The sequence below is a fragment of the Macaca thibetana genome, chromosome 2 (assembly GCF_024542745.1).
Source record: "Macaca thibetana thibetana isolate TM-01 chromosome 2, ASM2454274v1, whole genome shotgun sequence".
Taxonomy (NCBI): Eukaryota; Metazoa; Chordata; class Mammalia; order Primates; family Cercopithecidae; genus Macaca; species Macaca thibetana.
This window is the reverse complement of record NC_065579.1, coordinates 97,706,960-97,723,566: the sequence shown is the minus strand read 5'-3', so window position 1 is coordinate 97,723,566 and position 16,607 is coordinate 97,706,960. Positions and strand designations below refer to the sequence as shown.

Genomic DNA, 16,607 nt, shown 5'->3' with positions numbered 1-16,607 from the left:
CTGAGTGTTGATAGCATGGTCCAACAAAAAGAGAGAATAGGGTAGATCGTGTCTTGGTTAATATATTCTTAGTGTATGTATGTGTTTTCTTTGTTAAATTTTCATTTTTTTCCTTCTTGCTGTTGGATTATGTCCTTGGTTTGCTAAATTTATTGACTCAAAAGCACTCAGAAGTGTAAAAGGTACTGATACAATGTGAATGTGTACCTATCATCACTCAGAATCGCCTGGAGAGATGGAAACACAGAGTGTGGGGAAACAGAGTGTGGGGAAACACAGAGTGTGGAGCACACTGCTGTGTTTGGAAAGGACTCCCTGGGTGCTATACACTAATAACTCCAAGAAGGCCTTTGCATGATTTCCAGAGGCTTCCCAATAGCACACCTGAGAAAAACTGCCTGCACATCTCTGCATAGGCTTGATCTTTACAGCCTGAAACAGTACAATTTTGAATGCTGAGCATAGGGTATCAGGATTTCTTAAGACTGAATGTGGTAAAAATGGCTTGATTGCTAAGATTTTTACTCTTTCCCAACTCTTGATTTCTTTATCCTTCAGAGAAAGAGATTGATGCAATGTCACTGGGTGTATTTAAGAACCATAACTAGATGCTGCAACACAACACAAGAACATACTATCTAGAGCCAAAGACAACCAACCAAGTTATTTAGAAACTGCTCACCTTTGAATCCCAAGCCGAGCATTTAACCTGCCAGTTCTGAGGTTTATGTGTATAGTGGTACTTTCTGGTGAACCTCGAAAATAGCCAGTGAGACTCAGAATCTGTGGGTTCATACTTGATTCAGATATCCAGAACATCTGGAAGAAGCACCTTTTGCCATTCCCAGGACCCTATTGTTGTGTTTGAGATTTTCTATTTAGTAAAATATAAAATAAGAAAAACTGACTGGAAGTGGACTCTGACTTACACTAACACTGAACCTAATATGCTTATCTTAGTGAAAGACTGGTTCAGAGATGCAATAATAATAATGTTTATTAATTTAAAAACATTAATGCTTATGTTGCTGTAAAATATTGTGATGAATACTTTTCTTAAACTGAAATTATTATTGCATGTGTGTGGGATGATCATGAAGCCTGAGGGTGTCAGAAGTTGGAGAAACACTGGTGTGTGGTGGGGAAACTCTTTGAGGTTTTTTGGAATAGTTAGAGGCCACGGCTTTGAAGAGTATTGCAAAAGGATATTCCTATTATATGATATTAAAATAATGCATGCTTGTTTATATTTTCAGGGCACCTTTGATGATTACTTGGAATTATTCCTGCAGTTTGGTTATGTGAGCCTTTTCTCCTGTGTTTACCCATTAGCAGCTGCCTTTGCTGTGTTAAATAACTTCACTGAAGTCAATTCAGATGCCTTAAAAATGTGCAGGGTCTTCAAACGTCCGTTCTCAGAACCTTCAGCCAGTATTGGTGTGTGGCAGGTAATTGTTTGAGAAAATAATTATTCCTTTAAAAAATAAAAATATGAGGTGTTCTGACAGGGAGAAAAAATTAAAAAAGTAAGCCCTACAGAGAGATTTAGGAAAACTGAGTTTGTTTGTTTTGTTACAAACTAGCTGTGTGGCCTTAGATAACCATTAACTTTGTCTAGCTTCACTTTTCTTGTTTTTAAAATTGGGGGTTAGGCGAGATAAATATAATTTCTAAGACCCCTTTTAGATGTGAAACTCTGACTATCTTCTGGGAGAGTAGCCAGCTGAGACTTCATCTCAGCCAGTATTAATGAGACCCTCCCTGCTACAGTGTCAGTGGAAGCCACATGGGGAGCCTAGACTTCTGCTCCTATCTGGCAGTAATAGACTCCTTTTTTAGTTTCTGCTAGTCTAGTTTTCTAGTCCTGGGGTGGTCTCAGAGGAAGCCTAGTGGAATATAAGGAGTTTCCACCACAACCCTGCACAGTGGAGGCCACATGGGAACATATATGAGGCACCTGTCCTTCTCTCCCTGAAGGAAGAATCTGTAGAGGTCTGGTGGGAAGCCAGAGCACCCATCCTTGTCCAGCAATAATGAGGAATCCCCGCTGGGTGCCAGTAGTTTCTACAGGGGGAACCTGGACTTCTACCTCTACCTGATAGTAGTAAGGCGTTATCCCCTCTTCCCTTGCTGGAATGGTGTCAGAGAAATCAACTAAAACAGAAGGTTTAAATAAGATTTAGAATCTTACCTCTCCTAACATGTCCAGGTTTCTATTTAAAAAATCACTGATCAGACTGGGTGTGGTGGCTCACACCTGTAATCGCAGCACTTTGGGAGGTTGAGGCAGGCGGATCACCTGAGGTTAGGAGTTTGAGACCAGCCTGGCCAACATGGTGAAACCCCATCTCTACTAAAAATAAAAAAATTAGCCTGGCATGCTGCTGGGTGCCTGTAATCCCAGCTACTCAGGAGGCTGAGGCAGAAGAATCACTTGAACCCGAGAGGAAGAGGTTGCAGTGAGCTGAGACCGCACCATTGCACTCCAGCTTGGGTGACAGAGCGACACTCCATCTCAAAAAAAAAAAAAAAAAAAAAAAGAAAAAGAAAAATCACTCATCATAGAAAGAACCAGGAAGAAATCAAGCTTAATGAGAAAAGACAGTCAGCAGATGACACTACCAAGATGACACAGGTTAGAAATATTGGACAGAGATTTTAAAACAGCCTTATATAAAAGTTTTAATGAGTAATTATGACCATATCTGAAACAAATGAAAAAACAGACCCCTTTTAGATGTGGATGTCTCAGCAAAGAGATGGAAGATATAAAAGAGAATCGCATTGATATTTTAGAAGTGACAAATACCATAACTGAAATAAAAAGCACACTGAATGAATGCAACAGCAGAATGGAAGGGACAGAGGAAATAATCAGAAACTGGAAAATAGAATAAAAGAAATTATCAGCTGGGTGCTGTGGCTCACGCCTGTAATCCCAGCACTTTGGGAGGCCAAAGCAGGCAGATCACGAGGTCAGGAGTTCAAGACCAGCCTGGCCAACATGGTGAAACCCCATCTCTACTAAAAATACAAAAAATTAGCTGGGCCTGGTGGTGGGCACTTATATCCCAGATACTTGGGAGGCTGAGGCAGGAGAATCGCTTAAACCTGGGAGGCAGAGGTTGAAGTGAGCTGGATCGCGCCACTGCACTCCAGCCCGAGCAACAGTGCGAGACTCCATCTCAAAAAAAAATTAGCTGGGTGTGGTAGCGGGCACTTATAATCCCAGCTACTTGGGAGGCTGAGGCAGGAGAATCACTTAAACCTGGGAGGCAGAGGTTGAAGTGAGCTGGATCGCACCACTGCACTCCAGCCCGAGCAACAGTGAGAGACTCCGTCTCAAAAATAAAAAGAGGGAAATTATCCAGGCTGAACAACAGAGAGAAAATATTCTGTAAGAACAAACATAACCTCAGGGACCTCTGTGGGTATAAAAAAGAGCTCACATTCATGTCACCGAAGTTACAGAAGGAGAGAAGAAGGAGGGAGGGGCCCAAAAAGTACTTGAGTAAATAATGGCTAAGAACTTTTTAAATGCGGCAAGAGACCCAAAACTGCAGAATTAAGAAGCATTGTGAACCTCAAACAATATAAAACAAAGAAATCCTTGCCAACACACATCATAAACACTTGAAAGCTAAAGACAGCATTTCAAGAGCATCAAAAGAGAAATAACATCTCACCTATAGGGGAAAAACAATTAGAATGACAGCCAATTTCTTATTGGAAACCATGGAGGCCAAAAGAAAGTGGCAAAATATTTTTCAGGTCCTTTAAGAGTTGTCAATATAGAATCCTGGCTGGGTGCGGTGGCTCACGCCTGTAATCCCAGCTCTTTGGGAGACTGAGGCAGGTGGATCACCTGAGGTCAGAAGTTTGAGACCAGCCTGACCAACATGGTGAAACCCCATCTCTACCAAAAATACAAAAATTAGCTGGCTGTGGTTGCAGGTGCTTGTAATCCCAGCTACTTGAGAGGCCGAGGCAGGAGAATTGCTTGAACCTGGAAGGCGGAAGTTGCAGTGAGCCGTAGGTTGCAGTGAGCTGGGATCACACCATTGCACTCCAGCCTGGATGACAAGAGCAAAACTCCATCTCAAAAAATAAAAAAAGTATGTGTGTTTTTTATATATATATATATATATATATATATATATCTCCCCAGAGATAATATTTTTCAGAAATGAAGGAAGAAGCAAGACACTTTCAGATGAGAGCGAACTAAGAGAATTTGTTGCCAGTAGACCTAGCCTAAGAGAATAGCTATAGGAAGTTCTCTTAACTAAGGAATTATAAAGGAAGAAATCTGGGAACCTGAGGAAGAAAAAACATGGTAACCAAAAATATTAGTAAACAAAATAGACTTTTCTTCTCTTACTGAGTTTTCTATGTTATGTTTGATGGTTGAAGCAAAACTTATAATACTGTCCAATGATTCTAAATATATGTAGAAAAAAATGTTTTATTTATTTTTTGTAGACATGGGCTCCCACTGTATTGACCAGGTTGGTCTTAAACTTCTGGCCTCAAATGATCCTACCACCTTGGCCTTCCAAAGTGCTAGGATTACAGGCATGAGCCACTACACCCAGCCTATGTAGACAAGATACACTGTCTGATTCTTTCCCCTGTGTCAAGACAAGTATATTATAAATAAAGGATGGTAGAGGGAGGTAAGGTTTCTGTGCTTCACTGAAACTGATAAATGATGACACAAGTAGAATGTGGTAAGTTATGGATATGTAATACCTAGAGCAACCACTGAAAACATTACACAAAAGGTATACTGAGGAACATTATAGATAAACCAAAATGGAATTCTAAACAATGTTCAAGTAAACCACAGTAAGACAGGAAAAAGAAAGCAGAGAAATGAAAAACAGGGAACAAACAGAAAACAAGGAAATGACCAGCCGTACATCCTAACATATCGATAAATACGTTACTTGTAAATGGTCAGACAACAATTAAAGACAGAGATTGGGAGAGTGGATTAAAACACATGACTGAAGTATATGCTGTCTTTAAGAATCTCAAGTCAAATATGATTTAGGTGGGTTGAAAGTAAAAGAATAGAAAAAGATGTATATGGAAATATTAAAAGAAAGAAGGAATGACTATATTAGTGTCAGATAAAGTAGACATCTGAGCAAAAATTGCCAGAGAGGACCATTCTATGATAAAAGTGTCAAATTACCAGGAAGACATAGCAATCTTAAATGTGTATGTACCAAAGAACAGAGTTTCAAAATACGTGGGGGAAAAAAAACTTGAACTGAAAGGGGAAATATTAATAGATGACCAGGAGAAATGAATGGATATGTTCATACAAAGACTGCACAGGAATGTTCATAGCAACTTTATTCACAGTAACCCCAAACTGGAAACAACCCGACTTGCCACCAGTAGGCAAACGGATAACAAAAATTTTGACATATTTATAAAATGGAACCCTGCTCAATAAAAAAGAAATGAAATAGTGATACATAAAACATGGATCAATCACTGAATCATTATGCTGCTTGAAAGAAGCAGACACAAAAGAATGTATACTGTATGATTTTAGTTATATCTGATTTTTGGAATATGCAAACAAATCTATCTTGACAAAAAGCAGATCATATTTTGCTTGGACCCAGGTGTAAAGAGAGGGCTGAATTGCAAGGGTCATGAGGAATCTTTTGGGGGAAATGGAAATGTCCTGTGTCTTGTTTGTGGTGCTGGTGGTTTCACAGGTAAATACACCTATCGAAATGTGATGAAGTATATACTTTAAATGCATGCAGTTTATTGTATATAAATTATAACTCAATATAGGTGATTTTTTAAAAACCTGAAAGTTTAGTTACAAACATACTGCAAGTTCAGGAAGCCAGGCACTGTCATATGCTGCTGGTGGAAGCATGAGCTGGTCAACCCATGCAGTGCAGCTTCGTATTATCTATCAAAATTACAAATGGATATCCCCTTTGACTCAGCCATTTCACTCTCCAGAATTTAGCCTCTTTCCACATTTGTTAAATGATGTTCTTATAAGATCACCAATTGTAGCATTGTTTGTAATAGCAACTAAATGCCCACCAGTAAGAAAATGGTTACATAAATTCTGATAACGTCCGTGTAATAAAATGCTGAAGCAGATGTGGCAAAGAATGAGGGAGCTCTTTTAGTATTGACACAGAAAGTCCCTCAAGACACTTTAAATGACCAAAGCAAGGGACCTGACAGGGAATAGGAAAGAGTGTATATGTTCAAGTTTGCTTGTTTTGCATAAAAGTGTCTGGAAGAATACATAAGAAACTGCAAATAGTGGTTATCTTCTAGGGGGAATGGGAGCTGGGAAGTGGAAGAAAAGGGGAGAAGGGAACAAGACACTCTTCACTATGTACTTAGAATTTTTGATTTTTAAGCTATGTGAATATAATCAAAAGTAAGTAAATAGAAATTTTAAACTAAAGACAGTCTTAGATTTCTTATGAAGAAAACTGTGGAAAAATAATCAGACTACACAAAAGATTTCTAAATTGTAAGATGGCAGAAGTTCTTCATGGGACAAGATGTATTCGTATTAAGTTTGGATTCAGTCATCTTTTGTTTTGCTTCTTTTAAAATTAATGTTTCTAATAGTACGTGTGTTTCTTGGAATTAGTGGGTAAATTATTAAGTAGTGATCACCATATGCTTTATATTAAAGAAAAAAAGAGCAATGGTCACAACATTTCTCCATCCATCCTTTGCAGTATGCACCAAAGTCTCCTTCTGGGGATGCTGGACCAGTTTGTCTAGTATGTCTCAGTGGGGCCTAGCATCTATATTTTTCTAAAGTTCTACATTTGATTTGCTAAATGATGCTAGGAAAGGGTCACCATTTATCACTGGTGCCTTGATTGTAAAGCTGGTTATAGCTGAGTCAGATGTGGTGTGTGATGTCAAAGTAAAAGTATGGTTTCACAACATAAGTTCTGTTTGAAATGTTACCTGTTTTTTAATGTGAAACATTTTTCCCTGGCAGCCCTACTTTAGATTCCCCTTAGATGTGAGTAGAGTAACTTTAACAGTATTCCCAATTCAGGTCCAGGGCTGCCTCCAATTAGGAAGATAGAACATACTGCTTTGGGATATTCATGCCAAAAGTGTCTAAAATACTGCCTAACAGTATGGCTTTTTTCAGCTAAAAAAAATCATACCATGACAGAGAAAAAAGTTTAAAATGTACTTGGAATGTTTAGAACTAGGGTAAGACATTTTCCTTGATTTTTAGATAATATGAAAAAGGATGAGGAAATATGGAAGCAGTCATTGCAATTTTTAATTTCCGTTCTTTTTTCTTTTAGTTGGCTTTTGAAACGATGAGTGTTATATCTGTGGTCACTAACTGTGCTCTGATTGGAATGTCACCACAAGTGAATGCAATCTTTCCAGAGTCAAAAGCAGACCTCATTTTGATTGTAGTGGCAGTGGAGGTAAGTAAAGATTTAAACTTCTTTTAAGCAGCATCCATATCACGTTTCTCTATTCCAAAGCAGTGCTGTCTTGGGCTGTCCATGGCTGACAATTGAGCAATATGGATTTACTGGTAAGAAAGCAAAAACGGTTCAAGTAATAGAAGAATCAGGCTTTGTATTTATGGTTATTGCCCAAGTATGAAAAACTGTCACCCTAATGCAAACAGGAAGTGACATTTCCACTATTATGCTGGTCTGCCCAGTGCTAAGTAGGTAAATCCTATTTGAGGGTCAGGCACCATGGCTCATGTTTGTAATCCCAGCACCCAGGCCAAGACAGAATGACATGAGGCCAGGAGTTCAAGACCTGGGCAACATCATAAGACCCTGTCTTCACAAAAAATTTAAAAATTACCTGATGTAATTTGGTACCTGATGTGTTGGTTCATTCTTGTAGTCCTACCTATTTGGGAGGCTGAGGCAGGAGGATTGATTGAGCCCTAGAGTTCACAGTTATAGTGAGCTTTGATGGCACCACTGCACTCCAGCCTGGTTAACAGAGCGAGACACTGTCGCTTAAAAAAAAATCCTATTCAAAATCAAATTCTATACATTTAATATGTATTTTTAGTCTATTTTAGAGAAAAGACAGTTCTACTTTCTTAAGCAAATAAATCCTAAGAAATGCTTTTTGATAATGACTTAAGTCTCATTTGCTACAGGTGTGAAATTCATTGTGAAACACTCTCAAACTTCAAAATGTAATTGGTAGGACGATACATAATTTCACATGCAAAGCACAAGTAGGCTGTCTGTGCTCTTTTTAGGTTTTTCTTTTATCATGTTTCAGAATATGGATCACTGTAACATCTTGGAAATTAAGCACTAACCAAATGTAAATGGAATAATTTGTAGGAATTTTTTTGTTGCTTGTAATTATAGTTGTCAAGAATATTGTGACCACCTTTCATTTTTAGATATTTTAAAAACAGAACAGTTATGGAACTCTATAAAAGCAGAACTTAGGAGGATTCTGAATGGTGTTTCATATACTTAAGGCCTTAGGACTCAGGGCTGACCAGAGGAAAGGAAATCATGAACTTGCACATTTCCAGTGTTGGCTAAAGAAATATATTCTGCTTTGCTCTTTTTTGCTCTTATTGTATTTGGTAGGAATCTGTGTTCATGATAGATGCTATATGTGGAATATGCATTTTGGAGAATGATTTTAGACAGCAGTGAGTGGGAGGGAAAAGAGAATGGCCCTGACAGATACAAGTAGGTCTATTTTGAATTTTGTAAGTTGAATAGAATTTTGGAGAGCTATTTGCAAGGCTGATTTATGACCTGTGGAAGTGAGAAAACAAGACAGAGTTACCTTTGACAGGGAGAGACCAGTTGGCTGGGCTTGTAGTGCGCCTTCCTGATTTAGAATATGGCACTTAACTTCACAGATCTAAAAATTTGTCTTTGCCAGTACACTCAGAGTTAATTAAAGGCTTTTGGGACTGACTGAGACTTAAAACTCATGAAACTTACAAGGGATTGACCAGAAATCCAGGTGGTTAATTTACAATAAAAAGATACTTTACCAATACCGTAACAGTGGATGTTCCAGTGAAGGTGGATTGGTTATTAGAAGATTTCTTGGTAAATTTAGAACAAGAGCAGGAGTAGTGTAATATCTTAAAAGATGTAGAAAACCTGAAAACCATCCCTGCTTCCACACAGAGCAGAGCTCTCTCATGAACCAGCTCTTGGTGTCCATCGCTAGCTTCTGAGCAATGCTGGATGAGCTCATTATAGTCCACTTCTTGATTTTTGCCCTCACTTTCCCTAGATTCCTGGCTGACTCCGTATATTACCATTGATTAGCCTACTGTTTTCTTTTGTATTTAGAGATACCTTAATCACATATTGAGGGCCTGGTTCTTACTTAATTCGGGAGACTTACTGGCCTATAATACTGTTCTGCAGGTGGCTAGTCTCACGTGTTACAGGATGGTTTTGCTAGTCTAATCCTCATGGATTCACTTAATCTGCACATTCTAGGGATACTTGGCTGTTACCCTCTAGGTTCTAACCATTATGCCTCCTCTTATTTATTTATTTATTGTCTCTTCACATTGTGTAAAAACAGCTGTTTTTTTTTTTACCTTTATTTTTTTATTATTTTTTTTGAATTTTTAAAAAATTATTATTATTATTATACTTTGAGTTCCAGGGTACATGTGCATAACGTGCAGGTTTGTTACATATGTATACTTGTGCCATGTTGGTGTGCTGCAACCATCAACTCGTCAGCACCCATCAACTCGTCATTTACATCAGGAGAACTCCCAATGCAATCCCTCCCCCCTCCCCCCTCCCCATGATAGGCCCCGGTGTGTGATGTTCCCCTTCCCGATTGTCATTGTCTAAACTGGCAAAGTAAGAAGCATCAAGGAAGGCTCGGAAGAAGCCAGGAAGCATCAAGGAAGGCTCCCTCCAGGTTTTAGGGGGATCCTATTCCTGCCAACATCTTGATTTTGGACTTCTAGCCTCCAGACTGTGAGACAATACAGTCCTGCTGTTTTAAGCCATCTATAATAGTTTGTGATAATTTTGTTCTTTGTTTCTCTTCTGTTCTAATAACTTTTGTTAGCCGATTTTTAAAGGGTCAGTCTGCTAGCAACAAATTCTCTTTAATTTTTTTCTTCATCTGAAAACTTTTTTTCTCTTTCATTCTTAAGTATAGTTTTGCTGGACATAGAATTCATGGATGATGATCTTTTTCTTTCAGCACATGAAAAACATTTTGGTACTTCCTTCTAGTCTCCATGGTTTCGGATGAGAAATATATCATTCTAATTGGTGTTTGCCTGTAGTTAATGGGTCCTTTTTTCTCTGGCTGCTTTCAAGATTTTTTTCCCTGTATCTTTAATTTTTGAAAGTTTAATCATAATGGGTCTTAGTGTAGCTTCTTGGGGGTTTATTCCGTTTGGGGCATGCTCAGCTTCTTAGATCTGTGAGTTTTTGTCTTTAACCAAATTAAGGAACTTTATAGCCATTATTTCTTCAAGTACTCTTTCAGCCCCACTCTCTCCCTTCTCCTGGGATTTTGATATAATCTTGGGTCTTTTGTATTTTCCCACAGGTCCCTAAGGCTCTGTTCAATTTTTGTCAGTCTGTTTTCTGTTATTCACATTAGGTGAATTCTGTTGATGTATTTTCAAGTTCACTGTTTCAACATCTTCTGTATGTCCACACTACTATTGAGCCCATATACTGAGGTGTTTTTTAAAAAAAATTTCTACCACTGCATTTTTCAGCTCTATAATTTTCATTTGGTTGTTTTTGTAAGTTGTATTTCTTTTGCATGTGGATGTCGTTTTCCCAGTACTATTTGTTGAAAAGGTCGTCTTTTCCCTAATGAGTGAGTGGTCTTGGCACCCTTGTTGAAAATAATTTGACTGTGTATGGAAAGTTTGCAAAATCATTTGACTGTATATGCGGAGTTTATTTCTGGGCTCTTGATTCCATTGGTCAGTGTTTCTGTTTTTATGCCAGTGCCATACTCTTGATTTCCGTAGCTTTGTAGTATGTTTTGAAGTCAGGCGGTGTGAGACTACTAACTTTGTTTTTCTTTTTCAAGATTGTTTTGGCTGTTTCAGTGTGTATTTGTGTCATTGTGCTTGCAGTAAGCTATGGCTATTTATTTTATGATATTTTAAAATGTTAACTATTGATCAGAAGTTGGATTATATTGGCACAGATGGGTCCTCTCTTTCTGCCACAGTGTGTATTTGAAGATTTGTTTTGTTTATACCTTATTGACTTTCATACATTTGAGAGGGCCCTAGCTTTGGTTTCTCAATAGAAAATTTTGTGTGTCAGGACAAAACAAAGCTCAAGCTGTTTGAAATAGCCAAAAAATTAGAAATTTACCAATTTTATTCTAATGTTGCTGAGACCTCAGCTGAATGCCATCTGGTCTTGTAATGAATCCAAAAAGTGTAACATTTGCAAATAGAATAGAAAATACAAATTTTTGGTTTGCTACCATTAAGTTTGTAAAATCGTGTTGAAATTCTAATTCTGAATTTTACAAGGTAACTGTGAGGTGATAGATAGGATAATTAGATTAATTTTGCTAATCATTTCACAGGATATACATATTTCAAAATATGTTGTGTAACTTAAATATATTCAATTTTTATTTGTCAGTTATACCTCTGTAAAGCTGGAAAAAAAGAATGTTACAGAATGTTCATCAAAACTATCAGTGGGGCCGGATGTGGTGGCTCATGCCTGTAATCTCAGCACTTTGGGAGGCTGAGGTGGGCAGATCACCTGAGGTCAGAAGTTCGAGGCCAGCCTGGTCAATATGGTGAAACACCATCTCTACTAAAAATACAAAAATTAGCCGGGTGTGATGGTGCGTGCCTGTAATCCCAGCTACTTGGGAGGCTGAGGCAGGGGAATCACTTGAACCCAGGAGGCAGAGGTTGTGGTAAGGTGAGACTGTGCCACTGCGCTCCAGCCTGGGTGACAGAGTGAGACTCTGTCTAAAAAAAAAAAAAAATAGAATTTTTTACTGGAGTCTACATAATGTTCTTATTGATTTAAAAAAGTTTTGCTAGTAGCATATTAAATTAGCAGCATACTATACTTTCATATGTTTATTCATGGTCCCTATAAGAACAGAAATTTTACTAACTCAAAAAATGCCATAATCTATAAATACATAAAAATCCTCATAAATTTTTAACGTCTTGATGGAAAAAGCAATTTAAGATGCTTTTTTTCTCCAAATTAATTAACCAAATAAATATCCAGATACACTTACATGATTAGAATTTGTTAACAGAACAAACACGACTTAGAAAATGTAACAGTTTTATAAAGTTGATGTTGAGTGTTAATGTTCTCAGAATTTAAAATTGGATGAATTGATAGTTTCTATTGCTTTCTGGATCATATTTCCAAAGCCAGTTCACTTTATTTTTTATGTAGGTTTCCGATTCTTCTTCTTCTGTTTTTTTTTTTGTTTGTTTTTTGCTTTCCGACAGAGTCTTGCTCTGTCACCCAGGCTGGAGTGCAGTGGCACGATCTTGGCTCACTGCATCCTCTGCCTCCTGGGTTCAAGCAATTCTCGTGGCTCAGCCTTCCAAGTAGCTGGGATTACAGGTGCACACCACCATGCTTGGCTAATATTTGTATTTTTAGTAGAGACAGGGTTTCACCATTTTGGCCAGGCTGATCTCAAACTCCTGACCTCAAGTGATCTGCCTGCTTCAGCCTCCCAAAGTGCTGGGATTACAGGTGTGAACCACCACACCTAGCCCTGATTCTTCATTTTTTTTAAAGCTTGATTTAGTACTGATGAAATTGAGTAAAGGCAAAAATGATCACTACTGTATTCTGAGAACTGTCATGTCTGTCACAACTTTTGTGTATTTACTGCCATCTAGTGTTGCCTTTAAAAATTAATGACACTTGAATACTACTTTTATTTGCAGAATAGTTAAAGAAATGTTTATGGACTGAACCAGAGAATAACCTACCAATGTAATAGATGAAAACATATGAAAATGCCATTTTTTGTTTGTTAAAAATAAATATTGGCGGTGTCATAAAGTTCAGCCCTCAAGATTAAATCAATACTCAAATAGTTTCCCTTAAGTAATTATCATCCTTTCTTTTGAGGCAAACTTAGTTTACTTTTTTGATGTAATTTTTAGCAAAAAATTACTACTTTACTTGCAGAATTACATATGTCTACAATTTCTAAAAAATGGAAATGGCCTGATATCCTCAAAATATCAAATCTTAGCTAATACTTCATTTTAGTAATAAATGAATTGACAATTTTCTTTTAATTCTAAAATTGGCAAGATGTAGCTATCAGATATGTTGAACACTTAACAATTTACCTACTAAAATCTGTTCTTTTTCTAAGCTGAAAATGAGTTAACTACTCACTCCAGAAGTTATACTGCATTTCTGATGTTTAGGGCCTGGTGACCACCAAGCTTGCTAGTACCATGCATGTTTAATTGGTGGTTTAAAAAATGTCATTTAATTGCAGTTTCCTTTTAAAAATAAGTTTTCATGTGGCACCCCCTCTCCCTCTACCAGCAGCTGCTTAGAAGCAGAATTAAGGCCGGGCATGATGGCTCACGCCTGTAATCCCAGCACTCTGGGAGGCCAAAGCGGGCAGATCACGAAGTCAGGAGATCGAAACCATTCTGGCTAACACGGGGAAACCCCGTCTCTACTGAAAAGACAAAAAATTAGTGGGCACTGTGGCAGACTCCTGTAGTCCCAGCTACTCAGGAGGCTGAGGCAGAAGAATGTCGTGAACCTGGGAGGCGGAGCTGGCAGTAAGCCGAGATCACGCCACGACACTCCAGCCTGGGCGACAGAGCAAGACTCCATCTCAAAAAAAAAAAAAAAAAAAGAAAAAAGGAAAAGAAAAGAAGCAGAATTGAGTCTAATCTGTAATACCAGAGGTATCCTCTGAGAATGAACTGAGCCTTTCCAGATTCTTTTGTGCCCTGACTCACAGGCTTATTTTCCTAGTTTCAGATTTGAAAGTTGCAAGCATTATACAGATAATTCCTATATATTCTTTATCAGGATTCACTAATTTTGAACATTTTGTCACACATGTGTTCTTCCACTCTCTCAACTAAGAGAGAGGGAGGGAGGGAGGGAGGGGGGGGAGAGAGAGAGAGAGGGAGAAACAGAGGGAGAGGAGAGAGATTTGTAGATATTTGAAACTATACAAATGTAGTTTCTATCCCTATACTGCCTATTAGTGTATCACCTTGTCTTGTGAGCCCATTTCCTTGACTGCAGAGTGAGGCCAGTGCAGCCTCCCTTGCATGAGTGCTCTAAAGAGTAGAAACGACACATGTGTAACTCTGATTATGTGTCTGGTATTGAGGAGGTGCTTACTAATTTGCAGGTCTTGTTACCACTCTCACAAGGTGAGGCATAGATGAGGTTGTATATGTAAATGCCAAACACAGAGCTGAGTACTTGGTCAAGGCACAGGGGATGTGAGCTGCAGTTCTAACCACTTCAGTATCAGAATGAAACTTTTGTTATCTTTATTATCATTTTCATCATTATTTGTTTAAGCAGGCACTGTCACAGCATAGAGGTAGCTTGGGGTGTCAAAGTCTGGTGGTAGCTGAATTAGAATCCCAGCATTTCCTTTTAATCTTTGAGTCTCAGTTTCCTTGGATATAAAATGGAGACATTGGTAGTGTACACTAGAAGTGTCAGGCACCATGTTCGATGCAGAGGAGGAAGTGGAAAATTGATAACAGTTTATAGCACCACCATTGTTAATGAGTTTCTCTTTCAGCAATTAGTTCGTGTGTCTCTGTTGGCTCTAGATTTGTTGTCCTGGGCCAGGCTGTCCATCGTAACATTGCATTGGTTCCGTCTGTGTTACAGTTTGCTGCTTACATGTTTATCTCCCTCTCTTATGTACCTTCTATCTGTGGTGTGGCTGTTTTCTTCTCTCTGCTGATCTTGCTTCCACGCCTCAGCCTAGCCCTCCCTCCCTCTCATTCATCCCTCATCAAGACCTGCTGATTCTGACTTCTGAGTATTTGTTTCAGTTCTCTCCCGTGTCACTCAGTAGAGTTACTTTAACTCTTTGTTTTCAAGTGATTAAGTAACTGCTTGTTAAATGTTTATTAATGAATGAATGAGTCATATATAGTTTTTTTTATTCAGTGAACATATAGTTAGTGCCAATTACTTAAAAATTAATTTATAATTATAAGGACTTTGATAATGTACCTTTGAGAAGTATACTAAGAAAACCCTTAGGTAAAATATTAAAATGATATCATTTATAAGAAAAGGCAAACTATATTGGGCAGTATGGTACAGTGGTTGAGAACATGGGTTCTGGGTTCAAATCCTGGCTATACCACTGACTAGCTCTGTGTCTTTGAATGAGTACCTGCTTCTACAAACTTAGGATTAAATGAATAAATGCATGCAGTGTATTTAGTACAGTGCCTGGCAAGATTAAGTGTTTAGTTTTGTTAGCTATTATTGTCATTGTTTCTGAAAAACAATCTGTTCTCATAGAAGTTGCTTCACCTAATTGAAAGGTTTGATTAAGTTCTGAGAATTCAGTTTAAAAACTTAGCCGAGGAAGGAGCCCACAACCAACTAAGTTATTAATCTGGTCACCATTTCCCATTGTTGAGCATGAGTTGGGTTGTTTTTTTATTTTTGGATTAGGATACTTTTGAATAGAATTGTGGAACTGGGTTTTTTCTTCCTCCTCTTGCTTCCTTTATTCCTGTGATAATCTTGGAATTTACTAGTCTTTCCATGGGCTCTTTAGCTTTTATCTAGATGAAACATTGCTCTGTGTTGTCCTAATGTTGTGGGAATAATTAGAGAGTGAAATCAAATGCTTACATGGAATACATATTTATTATGTGCTTAAAATATGCTAGGCATTACTAAGATACATCCCTGGCTTTAGGAATGCTCACAGACAGAACTATCCAAGAGATACATTTCAGTACAATAGGAGGCCTCTTTCTTCACCTCCTTCCCCTTTTGACGCAGCTCTCTCCTTTCCCTCCTAACAGTGCCCTGACTAGTGCAGGCTCTGTCAGCCTGCTGAGCAGGCATTGGTGTGAGGATGATGGGGAAGATGTCCAGTTACTGAGTTTATGGCTCACCGAGAGGTATTTTGTTCCCAAATCTGTTTATGTGTGGTATTCTAGTTACTGTAATTGGCATAATTTAATGAAATGGAATGGAGAATGATGAAAAGTGTGTGCTAAAATAGAGCCATCATTTCTATGAAAACCTTTGGAAAGACTTCATGAAGACAAATTGCTATCAGATTGAATAAAGATGAGACAATTATAAAAGATTGGGGAAAAAATCGTCAGAATATGGGCAGCTTCCAGATTCTGTTTTTACATTGCTTCACAAGTGTCTTTAAGTTTTCACTCTCCTTTAAAGAAAACAAACCTGGGCATCTTAGACATTGTCTTATAGGTGTTATTTAGGCATGTCAGACAGTGAGACAGTCCATCACTGGATTCTACTCAGAGGAAGGGCCCTAGCTCTAAAGCAAAAGATTTGCAAATTAGTGTACATTTAATGTTTGCTGAAACGAAATGAATA

At 38.1% G+C, this 16,607-nt stretch overlaps 2 protein-coding genes across 3 annotated transcripts in view; both read left to right on the top strand.

The window, feature by feature from the left end:
- HIGD1A (HIG1 hypoxia inducible domain family member 1A) overlaps positions 1-16,607 on the top strand; it is a 1,051,097-nt gene that overhangs the window by 289,813 nt on the left and 744,677 nt on the right. The gene's annotated exons all lie outside the window — the stretch shown is intronic.
- ANO10 (anoctamin 10) overlaps positions 1-16,607 on the top strand; it is a 240,035-nt gene that overhangs the window by 48,605 nt on the left and 174,823 nt on the right. For both annotated transcript variants that reach the window (XM_050780384.1, XM_050780385.1), the window contains exons 10-11: positions 1,257-1,448; positions 7,338-7,466. In XM_050780384.1, coding sequence (XP_050636341.1) covers positions 1,257-1,448; positions 7,338-7,466 — 321 coding nt within the window. The remainder of the gene's footprint in view (positions 1-1,256; positions 1,449-7,337; positions 7,467-16,607) is intronic.